This window comes from Rattus norvegicus, chromosome 11 (genome assembly GCF_021556685.1).
Source record: "Rattus norvegicus strain SHRSP/BbbUtx chromosome 11, alternate assembly SHRSP_T2T, whole genome shotgun sequence".
NCBI classification, from domain to species: Eukaryota; Metazoa; Chordata; class Mammalia; order Rodentia; family Muridae; genus Rattus; species Rattus norvegicus.
Window position 1 is genome coordinate 77,636,972 of NC_141544.1, and position 13,906 is coordinate 77,650,877.

At 42.8% G+C, this 13,906-nt stretch overlaps 1 protein-coding gene across 10 annotated transcripts in view; it reads right to left on the minus strand.

Moving 5' to 3' along the window:
- Positions 1-13,739, minus strand: part of Golgb1 (golgin B1) — a 57,461-nt gene extending 43,722 nt beyond the window's left edge. For 4 of the 10 annotated variants that reach the window (XR_015632576.1, XM_087575411.1, XM_087575409.1 and 1 more), the window contains exons 1-5: positions 13,615-13,739; positions 3,658-3,809; positions 2,233-2,327; positions 1,116-1,268; positions 810-959 (exon numbers count right to left, since the gene is read on the minus strand). Coding sequence is in view for 9 of the 10 variants with exons in the window: in XM_087575411.1 (XP_087431537.1) it covers positions 810-959; positions 1,116-1,268; positions 2,233-2,325 (396 nt within the window). In the remaining variant the exon portion in view is untranslated. Of the gene's footprint in view, positions 1-809; positions 960-1,115; positions 1,269-2,232; positions 2,328-3,617; positions 3,810-13,614 lie in introns of all 10 variants that reach the window. The other 6 variants (XM_087575413.1, XM_087575410.1, XM_087575408.1 and 3 more) reach the window with 3 other exon arrangements.
- Positions 13,740-13,906: the final 167 nt, after the last annotated feature.

Consider the following 13,906-nt stretch of genomic DNA (forward strand, 5'->3'; position numbering starts at 1 on the left):
GCCCAGCAAGGCTAAGCCAAGGGCCCTCAGGGGCTGTGACTCCAAAGCTGAAGCCCTTGCTCCCACCCCATGAAGTAACATTTCTGAGAGTAACAGTATAGTAGTCAGAGACTGCAACAGACAGATTAAGGAAATAAAACGATGTCCCTTGCAGGGTGGGCTAGGCTGACTTGTAACCAGTGTGCAGTGAGTGACACACTTGCCTCAGAATAATTTGCACAAATGCTCCAAAAAACTGATGTTTGCTGTTCTCTAAGTAGATACCCGAATGTGACTCTGGAGGGCAAGCTGAAGAGAATGTGCCCTGAGCAACACCATGCTTCTCTAAGGCCGGCCTTCCTTGGTCCCACATTGCTCTGCGCTGACAGCCATAAACTAGGGAGTCTCTTTACAGGGAGACCAGGATGATCCAGGCAAGTTAGCCATAGTTCATGCAACATCAATCTATCATTATTTGCTTAGGAATAGAAACTAATCTATATTAGTTAAGGAATGAAAGGATTTGGGGGCAGGACCAATAATCAAACTCATCCAAGCAGCACGGGCTTCTTCTCCTCTCTGTCCATATCAGTACTCTTCGGGACTTACTTATTCCAGTCAGCCCTTTAAAATTCTGAGGGTCTGGGTTAACAGCTCAACCTCACACTTGGGTAGGCCCTTGCTCTGCCCACATGACCTCCAGTCAGGGCGAACTACAAGAAAGGGCGGCATTCTCGCTGTTATCGCTTCACATCACAGCTGTTTGCGCTGTGTGCAGACAGGCTCCATTGGAGCTCAGGACGCGCCATGTTTGCAGCCTGTCCTCATACCTTGGAGAGCTCCTCTGCCTGCACTTCTGGAGGCGAGGCAGCTCCTCCTTGTGTCTTCAATTCTTCTATTTGTTTGTTCAAGGACGTGATCTTGGCCTTTGCATGAAGTTTTATTTTTTTAATTTTGCTTTCAGCTCCTTTTTTTTCTTCCTGTCATCGGACAACAAAGACAATAAATGTGAATTTATTACCTAGCACACAGCTCGTTTAAGGCGGGCAGTTAAGCTCTGCATAGAGAAGAACCAGCTTCTCTAAGCCAATGCCCGGTCCTCTCCAGTGCTTGGCAAGCGGCCTGGACGACGGTACCTGCAGAGCTTCGTCCTTTTGCTGGAGCTGAGCATCCTGCTTACTGATGATATCCTTTAGCTCCAGCACTAACTTCTCTGCATCAGCCAGGCGATCCAGAACGTCCTTTTGGGTACTATTATTCAATTCCATGGCAGAACCCTGGGGTAATTCCTAATATTTAGACAAAAACAAACAAACAAAACAATGCTCAGGGACAACTACCCTCAGAAATTCCCACGACCTCGCCTTGTCTTTTGCCCAGCTCCTCTCTTTAGAAACCGAGTTCTACCTAATCTAATAACAGCCATCTTAAGCATTACTATCCTAATTTTATCAAAGAAGAAAACAAAGGAAGGTGAGGATGACACACTATGTAATGCAGGAAGCCAACACTTAAAATTAAAGCTGAGCTACGGACTAGGGTGTGGCTTAGCTGAGGGGAAGGCCTTGTGTAACTGCACTAAGGCCTGCCTTCAACTCCCAGCATTCCACCAACCAGCGTGGCAGCACACACCTACGATCCCAACATGCAGAGGCACAGGCTGGAAGATCAGGAGTCTAAGGCCATCTTTGGACACAGCAAGTTTGAAGCCAGCCTGGGATACATGAGACCCTGTCTCAAACAAAATAAACAAAGGAAATAAAAATGAAAGATTAAAAAACAAAACAAACAAACAAACAACAACAAAAAAAACCCAACAAGCTTTCCTTAACCATTTGCCTTTCAAAAAGCTAATGGACTTCTAATTCCTTAAGAGTCAGAAAACACAATGTAAACTACGAGAAAGTAGAAAGTGAGTTTATAGAAGTAAATAGATGTTTTCTTTACTCCTTTCCCCTGAAACAGGAGTCACGTCCCAAGGAGGGAGACGAGGACGAGGACTTGAGACAGAGCCATCCTAAACAGGCTAAGCAGACAGCAGAGCCTTCCCTCTAGATTTGTTTTTATCCTCACAGCGGTCTGTCTGACAATGACAGGAGAGGTTCATTTACAGTTTCAATTCTGTCTGTTGGTGAGCGTCCTCACTCTGCTTGGCACGAGGGAGGCTGCTGACACTCCTCTAGCTTAAGCTACGCTCCTCAGAAGAGCACAGAATGTGAGTCCCATCAGTGTGGATGTGACAGAGCTACTCACAGCTTCCGAGGAAGTCATTGTAGTCCAGCCAGTGTAATCTCCTGATAATTCATGCAAAACATTATTTGCTAATCCCGATAATCGGCTCAGCATCTCTGCAGGTGAAACAGAGAAGAAAACGCAAGGATCGGTGGAGGCAGACACAGGCTGCTAGAGCATAAGCAGAGCAGATCGGTGCTGCTGGATGCTGGTACCCATGTCATCTATGTGAAACAAGGCAACTGTGACTGGGGACACGCTAAATGCAGTGTGCAGCCAGGCAGTGTGCACGGTGCAGACACACCCTGGCCTGCACAGATCCCATATTATAAGCCCCATCACTAGGATCAATATGAGAAATAAAATGCAAGAAGATAACCCTTAACTACAAGGACATAATGGTCAAGTACATTGTAAAGACTATCTTTAAAGCTTTTCCTTTCATCATAGTTCCGTTTATGAGCAAAAATCTTAAGTTTTCCTTCATCCAGATTTATACTTTTCAGATTTTTCAACTAAACGCCAAGGTTCAGAGAAATTTCCCTCTTCATGTGTCCTGGGCTCACACTCTTTGATGTAGCTTTCCTGACAAACCCTGTGATTTCAGTGACATCCCTCTCAGAATAGACTGTAAATCTTTACATTAGTGAGCAGCTGAAAGCAGTATTCCATGCTGTTCTGCAAGGAATCAGAAAAAGGACATCAAAAGCAACATAAGCAGAAAAAAGAGGGGGGCTAGAACAATAATCAGTAAATGGAAAATTAAAACAAAGGCAGCTCTTCGATCAGTAGAGATGAGAAAGCGTGAGCATTTTTTTAACTGACATCACAACATCAGTATTGACCTGGCAATAACAGAGAAGAGAGAATGGGGAACTTGAAATAAGAAAATACAAATACTCCTACATCCATAAATTCATAGAAAGAAGGTAAAATGAGCCAATTCCTTAGAAAGTACGAGAGAAGAGAACCTGAATACATTCCTCCCCCCCCCTCTACACACACACACACACACACACACACACACACACACACAATATGAAACTATAAGATTTTCTAGTCAAGGGACCTAGATTGGTGAGTGACCACCAATAATTAGGGATTGAACAATACCAAGTTTATATCACTTCCAGAAGATAGGAAGTGACACTTTGCAACTCATTTCACAAGGTCATCAACACAATAACATGAAAAGAGGGACAATATTATGGAAAAGACAAGTTACTACAGGCCAACAGTCCACATGCTCATAACAAAAGCTATAAGTTCTTGAACAAAATATAAGCCAATCAAACATAGCAAGACATAAAAAGCTCCTGCTTGAAAAATGGCAGGTTACTCAGAGAAGATGCAAGGCAGCGACAGGAAGAGCTGGGAAAAAATGGGTCACATGACAAGGAGCCGACCTGAAGGAGCGCTCCATGGGCACGGAGAAAAATGACTCACAGTGGGGTCTGCAGAGTTGGTCAGAGGTTAAGAGCACCAGCTGCTCTTCCAGAGGGCCTAGGGTTCGCCTCTCAGTATCCACGTGGCTGCTCACAACCGTCCGTAACTCTAGTCCTAGAGGATCTGATGTCCTTTTCTGACCTCTTCAAGCACTACATCCAGTTGGTGTACAGACAAACATGTAGGCAAAATGTGCACAATTTAAAAATGAACACATATTTAAACAATATTAAAAATTCACAGGATAAGTTAATCAAAGCCATAGAGAGAAATGTAATTCAAATAAAAATGTACCTATTTACATTTACAAATACATATATTAAAATAAAAGAAACAAATTGCCTTACACAATAATACCAAAGTATTGACACGACAATATCCCCCCTAGGAAGTAGATCTTATGTCCATCCTTACCTGTCCGCATGCCCCTGTCAACTGTCACAATAAAACATGCCCTCTGATATGATTACCTTAATCCATAACCCAAGGTTATGGCAGATACCAGGAAAACCTAAAACGGGACATTCTAAAAACACCTCTCCTATGTTTTTCAAAATAAAGGACATGAGCAAACCAAAAGCCAGGGCAAGGGAGGCCATGCTATTCCAAAACAGAACGTCAGACTGAATTTGGAACGGGAAAGAATGTCAGTGGGAAAAACAGTGGAATACAAGTGAGCTCTCCCTGTAGTTAGTTAATGGCCCTGGACTAACAGGGGTTTGAAGACCATGTAACTGTTCAGATAAGAAGACATTAGAAAAAGAACATATAATATCTCCATATTAATCTTTATAAGCTTTAAATTTTTTACATGTGTATGGGTGCTTTGCTTGTGTGTAGGTCTAGTCTATGCATCTATGTATGTGCATGCAGTACCCATGAAGGCCAGCATCCTGTCTTTGGCTCCCCTGCAGTTGTAAACTACCACATGGGTGTTGGGAACTGAGCCCAGATCCTCTCAAAGAGTAGCTGTGAAGAGCTTTGGGGGCTGCTTGGCAGGAATCTGACATTGGGCCAGGAAAAGGAAGTAGATTCCAGGCAGGAATCTGATTTTGGGTTAGAACAAAGTAGTAGGCTTTGGGTAAGAATACAACTTTGGGCTAGGACAGGAAGTTGGCTCAGGTAGCTTGGTCATCCTGATAGGTCCCTGGAAACAGTGATCATGGGACTTTGTTTATTGTCTTGCTTATTCCTATAACCTGGGATTGACCTTACTATTTGCATGTGGTTAAAATGGTATAAAAGCAGATTGGGAAAAAATAAACCCACTTCACCCTCAGAACTGGCTGGGGTCGTGCTACAGTATTGTCTAATTGTCTCTTTTCTTTTTAATCCTCACTCCAGCCCTGGAGAACCTGCTGACTGACTGAGCTGGCTTGGTCAAGCAACCAGTGCTTTTAATTACTGACCCATTTTCTCCAGCCCCTAATCTTTTAAAGTTGTAAGAAAATTAATTTGCTTTTATAACTATTATGTCACACAGTCAGAGGAATGCCATTTGACACTCCATATACTATTCTATAAGATAATATTAATTCAGTGACAGAAAAAATACTGAAATGGAACTGAAGTGTATATAGCACTAGAAACTATGGTAAACTTTATATTCTGTGTTTAAATGCCATCTGGACTTTACATGAAAAATGAAAAGTAATTTGCACCCTCCTGCTCAGAGTAATCAGGGTTAGGGTGGCCATGGTCCTCACAAAGATGCTGTTTCTTGAATCTCACAGATGTGTGAGTGGGGGAAGCAACAGAGAAGGGTAGCACAGGACACTGTATAGCTACCTACTAGTTCTAACAGCAGATCTAGTGAATGGAAGGGTAACGTGGGGCCATATACATGTACGGAGGGCCAGGTACAATCATTTGTCAGTTTCAAAATGAATCTCAACTCACCACTACACAGATTCTAAACTGCACTTCCAACTTTCTAAGCCCAACTTTCTATAGTTTTGTGAGCTGCTTTTGTTTTGTATTAGGACTGAACTGAGACCCTACACAACAAAGGCTATAGAACCACTCTACTACTGAACTATACTTCTAGGCCCCTATGCTAATTTGCTTAATTTTATTTCGTGGTGCTGAGGATTTGGGGCCTTGTGAATGCTATGCAGACAATAACATTATTCTACATTCTCAGCCCTTTATGAGAGATTTTAACAAAGGGAATGAATGTAATCATTAATGAATCTTTCAATGACATAAATATTTGCATAAATCTTCCAAAGAAAATCGTATCAGAATATACCACATCAGACAGAATCATTCCATCTCTAGAATTTACACGCCACCTTTGGGAATACACAAACCAGGCAAAACAACTGACTGATGGGCTCAAAAGATGGTTACAGGCAGGCAAGATAAATAATTGTGTGCTTCTTGGACCCCTATACAAGAACAAAGCAAGTAGATTGGTAATCTGAATAAAACACACAACCCCAAACAACAAAAGGTCCCAATTTAGTCAAGTTTCTTATCAACTCCCAAGGTGAATGCAGCAACAGTCAAAATCAACAACCATCACAAAATCAGGTTTCAGTAGTATCCATTCAAGAAGAAACAGATGGTAGCCACAGGAGGGCCACGAACCAAGAGAAGCACAAGGACTAGTTGGCATTTGTTCACTACTAAATGTGCCCGGCCAAATAAAGAAGAACGGCTGACATGAGGAGGGCCTTCCTCCTTAAGTGTTAGCTTCAGGGACCTCCCTTATCTGGGGAGATGCTCCATTATCCCAGTGGTACAAACAGGATCAAATCATATAGCTTCATATGGCCCGGTATCTATGTGGACGGTACAGTTTGGTATGGTGTGTGTGTGTGTGTGCGCGCGCGTGTGTGCTATGACTAGTAATGCACACTCAAATAGTGTGTTTCTGTTTGTTTAGATAGGGTATGCCCAGGATAGCCTTGAACTCACACTGCTTCTGCCTTGGTCTCCCAAACGCTGTGATCGCATGTTTCTTTGGCGTATTGCTAATGTAGTATGTTAACCTCAGAAAACACTGGGTAAAAACTAGGAATTACATTATAATCTTTGAAAACTTTTTACTTAAATCTATAACTACTTCTAATAGTTTTATTTGTTTTCAAAAAACAAAGAGTTAACCAGAATGAAAACAAGAATATTTAAAAGCAACCTGGTTCTCTGAAGAAAACAAAGGAAGACCAGAGAAATGGGGGAGTGTGATCCAAGAACGCTTTCCTGACACTTAAAAACACATCTGACACTCTATATTGAAATAGTTCACCAGGTACTTGAGACTATCAGTCCAAAATCACGAATCACATTGTTTAGTAAAATTATTAGATTTAAATACTCACTCCTCTCATGTCAAAGATCCAATGCCCACTAAGGCAAGGAAGTAAGATGATCACAAAACTGATTTGCAACAATACCTGGGCTAGAAAAGCTCCAGGTTTAAAATATGCAAAAAACGATGAGCCAAAGATTTCATTTCCAGCAAAAATAAACGCCACATATAAAAAGCACGGACGAGATGCTACACAGAGGCAAGAAACTCTGTAGAACATTTTCTATAAAGACTTTCCCAAAGACTCTATGGGAGAAACTTAAAGAAACCGTAATGTAGAAAGAAATTCTCATGAAGACTGGTTGTGACCATACAGTCAGGGCAGCCCAAGGAGGGGGCAGGGGACAGGCAGGATATGGTACTTGTGTGTTAATAACATATAAAACTACGGCTATTAGGAAGAATGTAAATCTATATAAAAACGACAATAACAAATAACTCTTGTAAAGTTGTCTTTAACTATCAGAGTCGTAGCCTGGGTATTATTATTCCTAGATTATTATATGTGGAATGCAGAATTAAAGCACATTAGTAATTAAGGACAGATTAATTCTATCAAGCTTTCAGTATAAGAGGACAGAGATGTACTACAGAAGAAATATATAACCCAGTTTAAAATGATCTGAAATCTGACTTGGGCACATCAGTTTATTTTGGTGTTTACCTTATATTTTTATCTTTATTTTCCTCAACTGTCTACTAAAAATGAGTTTAGTAACAGTGATAAATCTCAGTACCTACATGGCGGTCTTGTTACAAAGTAAGAGTCTAATAAGAATGCTTCCTTAGAAGTGGCTGATTCTAGTCCCATAAAGCAGGAGATATAAAATCACACAGGCATCTTAACCTGCAAGCTAGCAAGAAGCTAGCAAAGACAATTACAATCACCTGTGAACAAGTTCCCACTGGCTAAACAGAAGGCCTGAATTAACATAAGGTGAAATTGCAATAGACCAAAACCTATACGTAAATGTAAATCTGAGAGAATATAACTAGCTAGGTATCTCATCTGAACCAATGGCTGTAGAAAGCAGATAATGTAAGGGTTTATCTTGCCCTCCCCACATGAACTTTACCTCCCAAGAAGCATATAGTAGAGGAGGGAATGACACAAAACACCAGGTCTGGCAACACTTGTGTAACCCTGGCCCTGGGAAGGTAAGAAAAATCCAAGATTCACTGGGCAGCCAACAGAATCCAACTAATGAACACGGGTCCCAGTGAGAGACCCTGTCTCAAAAGAGCTAGGGCTCCTAAGGGCACCCAAAGTTGACCTCTGACCTACACACACGCACACGCGAGCACACACAGTGTGCGCCACTTCCCCACACCCCAACAAATTACTCTGAAAAGACTGCGCTAACATTTTGAAAAGCCTAATGAATGCATGCATGTATCTAGATACTGACCAGCCGTCAGCTGACAGAGCAAAGCCCAGACTGCATGGCTTCATGATGAAAGAACATAACTACCTTCTTAAGTCTTGACAAAGGATGGAAACTCAGACCATGCCACCCAGCCTGTTACCGTCTGCAGAAAATGCAGAGGTCTGAGGAACACTCTGAACTTCCTAGACAGTGTCCAACTCCACTGTCCATAGGACCTATCTTCCTCAATACACAGCGAAAGGGAAAAGACATTTATCCTTATAAACGATGGAGTGAGCAACCAAGTTATATCTGTTATGGTAACTTATGAATATCTATATGTATATATATGTATATAGAGAGATATTTCATAGCATGGTTTTCTTAATGTTTTGTTTTATAATAAGTAGTTTTTAAAAGAAAAATTCACAAATTATTAAACAATTATGCTTAAGCCATTCAGTAGGAAGTTTTCATTGATAGCTGTACAGTCAGTATGGTATATGAGGTTGGGCTTCAGGCACACAGTAGGTAGTAATCAACCCAGGGTAATTAGCATATTCATAGGGATTTTTCAGGCCTAAAGCCAGGCTTTGTTACACACCCTGACCTATCAACCCTTAATTAGTTGGCTGCCTTCCATCCCTTCCAGCTCGGACCCGACTCCATTGCAGGCCTGCCCATCCCGCGTGCACTTACTTCTCAGGGTGCCTTGCACTGTGCTGTACTACTTTTAGGATTAAGGAGAAAAAAGGCTGAAATCGCAGACTCAGGATTCCCCAATGGCTTTTAAGCCATAGGCTTTTTAAAGAAATAAATACAGCGTGTTAGGGTGTGGGCATGTGCATACATACTCACCTGAAGCACTATACCTGACACGCCTTGCACACGAACTATCATTAAAAGATGGGCTGAGTGGAGAAAACCTAGAGGTGGGTGTGAAGGGGATGGCATGGCAGAAAGGCGCCGTCCTGGAACCAAGTGACACTCTGCCAGCAGCTCCCCCACACCATGCTCCTAGGCTATCTTACCTTGTCAATGTCCGTTCCCTCATCCCAGGATGAAGAACGGTGAGGACCAGTTAAAGACAACTACTGTGAGTCCATGAACCAGAGTGTCTTCTGTAAGCGACTAAGGAGTGAAAGGCATCTCTCACACAGCTGACGCTTTGTATAGCTCAAAGCCTAGGCATCCGAGGGCACGGAAGCTAAATGGAGCAGATGGTTAACTCTCTCTGTGGCAAATATGCTTGTAAGGCCAGCAAACAGGAAAACTTGTGGTAAATTCACACAAGGAAAATGGGATTGCTGTCATTTTGTAAAGAGCCAGAGTCACAAGAGCAACTAAACAGGAAACTAAAACAGAGCTACTCATGAGGGCCGGGCTTCTACAAAACAGGCGAATAGAAACAGACTTTCCAAGTTCATGCTCGCCACACCTTCCCGGCCATAAACCCTGGCACTTATTTGAAGAGTACTGCAAAGTCAAATAAACAGCCTAGGGCTAGAGAGAAGGCGCTGTGGTCAAGTGGTTGATCTTTCAGAAACTATGCATTTGATTCCCAGCACCCACACAGTGGCTTATAGCCATTTGTAGCTCCAGTTCTGGGCACTAGACATATACTTAGTGTACAGACATACGTACAAGCAAAACAGCCATACAAATTAAATGAAAATTTAAAATAAAATGTGGACAATTTTTTTTAAGTTTTTCTCAAAGCCTTCACTGTTTGACAATTATCAATTTAAAAATATGTACCTGGTACGAAGTGTTTCACTAGGAATTATACAAATAAAGAAATAGATGGCACATCCCTCACCACGGAGACCATAGTAGAGCATGCACAGGAAAAGAAGGTTATCCTCCAGTAGCAGCAGTGTGTGCCTCTGTGTACGCTCTCTCATCCCTTTCTTTGAAATCTGAATCACATGCCCACTACTCACTGAGTGGCTCAGCTTCCTTTCATGCATTTCTGATTGGCTCTCAGTGGTTCTAATTCCTTAATTTTCAAAGTGATCTACAAACAGACTGGAGAGTTAATAGGACAACCAGAAAAATCCATATTTGAGATTAGGCTAGAACCTTTACAAGCAAAAAATAACATTTCATAATACCAAACAAACAAACAAACAAAAAACCCTGATTTTTACTTAGAAATAAATGGTACCTACAACACAGATACACACCACTCCCTACCAAGCGATGTCCCAAGCCTGTCATAGGACGCATTTTATCCTCAGGGTTTAATTCATTCTACCCAAAAATGCTACCCAGGAGATAGGATCTGTAGCTCTAATTTTAAGACAAGTAAACTAAGACACAGGGAATTTAATTTGTCCAGTAACACAAGTCCACAAGATTCTTGGCTGGTGGTGACACCCAAAAGGCACCCCCGTTTCCTGAGTGACTTCCTCAACCCATATTTTTTAATCCAAGACGAAAACAGGGATGTGTGTATTTGGGGGACACCACGTTAAATAAGCTAAAATAACAATTCACGCAAGCATACCCTCAGGTAACCTACTTTTCCACATATAGACTCACACAGACATAAGCAGGCACGGAAACAGATGTCCTCACAGTAGTGTTTGGCTGTTCGTGACTGGAAACAACCTAAATGCCCATCGGGAGAGGACTGCTAATTGTATGGGTTTTTTCTTCTAAATTCTACAAGGGAAAGCTGTAGAGCTGCCTGAAAGAGTGGGGTAGTCTTTGATATTCATGTTTACTGAAAATGTTCAATATAGATTGAATGTACCATGTAAAAATTCTTGGTTTCAGACTCTGAAATACTTTGGACTTTCGGGTATTTATAATATTTACATATAATAGAGCCATGCTGGGAGCAGGAACTAAGTTCAAACACAGAAAAGCATTTATATTCCATATATATTTTATACACAGAGACTGACAGCAATTTTACATAGTATTTTGAATAATTTGTGCATGGAGTTTCATGGCATTGAACTTTTTTTACTTATTTACTTTATGTGTGTGAGTGTTCTCTCTGCATGTACATCTGTGTGCCAGAAGAGGGCAGCAGATCCCATTACCGATGGCTGTGAGCTAAGGTGGCTGAGAGCTGAACTCAGGACTTCCTACTGTTAGCACGTGAATACTCACAATGCTTTATTTTGAGCCCTTCATGATTCAGACACTCAGGTCAGAGCTGCTGTGTAATATTAAGTGGCAAAAAGATGGACTGTGACTCGAATGGGGGTGGGGGGGGGGGGTAATGCACCACTGGCAGTCAGAATACGTCTTGGGGGCAAATTATTTACAGAATTTCTGGTGCGGGAAATGGAGACACAGGTAAGTAGATAGAATTGTGCTTTATATTATACCCTTTGGTTTTGAATTTCCTTTGATCAAAGCCACATATAACTGAGCCAGGCAGAGGCAACACATGTCTTTAATGCCAGAACTTGGGAGGCAGAGGCATGGGTATCTCTGAGTTTGAGGCCAGCCTGGTCAGCCAGTCCCAGGACAGCCAGAAGTATTTGGAACTACTGAAAACAAAAACAAAAAGCAACAAATAACTGACCCTAAAATATCTAAAATAAGAAAGAGGCTTTCGCATTTTCTTCATTATTTCATAAGGTATTCTTCATTAAGGGCTGCCAACGTAGCTTAGTAACGAGTGTTTGCCTCACCTGCATAAGGCTCTGGGTTTGAGTCCCAGCCCTGAAAAGGGGGAAGAGGATTTAATGCAGCTCAGTCTAGGTTGTTACTAACAGATGGTATTTAATGAGCATCGATGTGTCACAAATAATTTATTTCTAGTAGGTAACCAAGAGAAGTTAATGGTATATTTTATAAATAAATATAGTATCAACATCTCTTTAATCCAAACGGGTTGGGGTGTTGGGAAAAAGAAGTAAACTTTAAAAGTCAATCAGAAAGTGTAGGAAAACCTTCTAGATATGTTTATTTTTAGGGAGGACTTATTACAATAGAATGGCAACCCCACCCCCAAAAATCGTGGGACTCCTTCCTTGGAAATGTTGACGATCATCTTGAGAAACCAATAGGTGTTTTTATGTGATCTTCAAACTCTGTTGTGAGCCTTGTGGGCCAGATTTGTTTTTATTTAATTCTCTTGTATTTTTGTATCTGTGGTGTATTTTCAGAGGTATCCTTACATTATCCAAATTAACATAAGATCTACTTAATGAATATACTTAGAAATATGCTCAAGACGTTTTACCTATAGCATATGCAGTTAAAAAGGTTCAGAAACTACTTCTATAGTCAAACAAGTGCAACCAGGATCAAGGAAGCATAAGCAGTGTAATCAACACACAATGCTTCAGCCAGGCAGGGCCTCCTGGAAGCAAGAGATCTAACACTTGGGTATACTTTGAACCTATGGAGTTTTTGAGTTGTCTTCAATTTTTTCCCCATGTCTACTCCAAGTCATCTCATTTTTCTAACAGAACATTCCCTGAATCTGATCTTTACGGTCAGTACGATCATCCAAACCTTATTAATTCATGTTTCTAGAAAGGCCTCCACACTTTGTTATAAACTCTTCCACAGTCGTCTTCCTCAAAATTGGAAATCTGTTCTTAAAGTGCTTGGAGAGCTTCCAACTATCTCCACAAGTTAACGTGTTTATCCATGATTTTAAATATCTGTTCTACTCTCAAAACTGTCCTCTCCCCACAGACCAACTGCGGGGCTTTAAATAAACCAGGCAAATATTTCCTCCAATTGCCCTGGGGCTCGCCCTCCTGTTCGCATTCCTGTTGCGCATCAACAAACACAGGCCACTCGGCCAAACCAAGGTTTTTTCCTCCAGAACTCCCTTCGAGGCTTCTTCCTGGATCATCTCTCCCTCATCTTCCCAACCCATCAGCAGGATCACTCCTGGGCCTCCGATCGCTCTAACAGCGACCGGGGAGCACTAACTTTGTTAAGAGGCCGAATGAGCACAGGGCTGGGGCAGGTTGCCTCCCGCGTCCCCGGCTCCGTGCCCAGGCTGGCTTCCCCAGGCCGCCCGGACACAGGGCCGTGCACGCAGGGCTGACCAGCTCGCTCGCCTCCGCTCCCCGAGAAGGAACGACCCTGCCGGCCGACTGATCGGGTGTCTGTGTCTCCGGGCCGAGTACAGCGGCGGGCACCGGGCGACCACCTAGGGTAGGCAGGTGACGGCGGCGGAGCCCGGAGGTGAGGGGCGGGGCGGCCGGCTGAGCGCCGCGTCCGTGGCTCTTGGCCCGTGGCCGCCGCAGGGCCGTTGCGGAGCTCTCCACGGAGCCTGCCGACCCCACTCACCTGTAGGTGGCCGTCCCAGACAACTCCGGACGCCCCCCGCCCAATCTAAGCCACGTCAGCTCGGGTAACCCAAGCGCAGCGCCACCACCGACGCGCCCCTGGGAGTCAGCCACTCGCTGTGAAACGGAAGGCTGGATTAAGGCGTCGACCTATCGGAGCTACGCACAGGGCGTTACCATGGAGATCAGGCACGCCTTGTTTGTAACTAACTGCGTCACAATGACAGACACCAACCAATGCCCTAAAGCCTTCCACTTCCTCAAAGACGGAACCAATGGATTCTAAGAAGGAC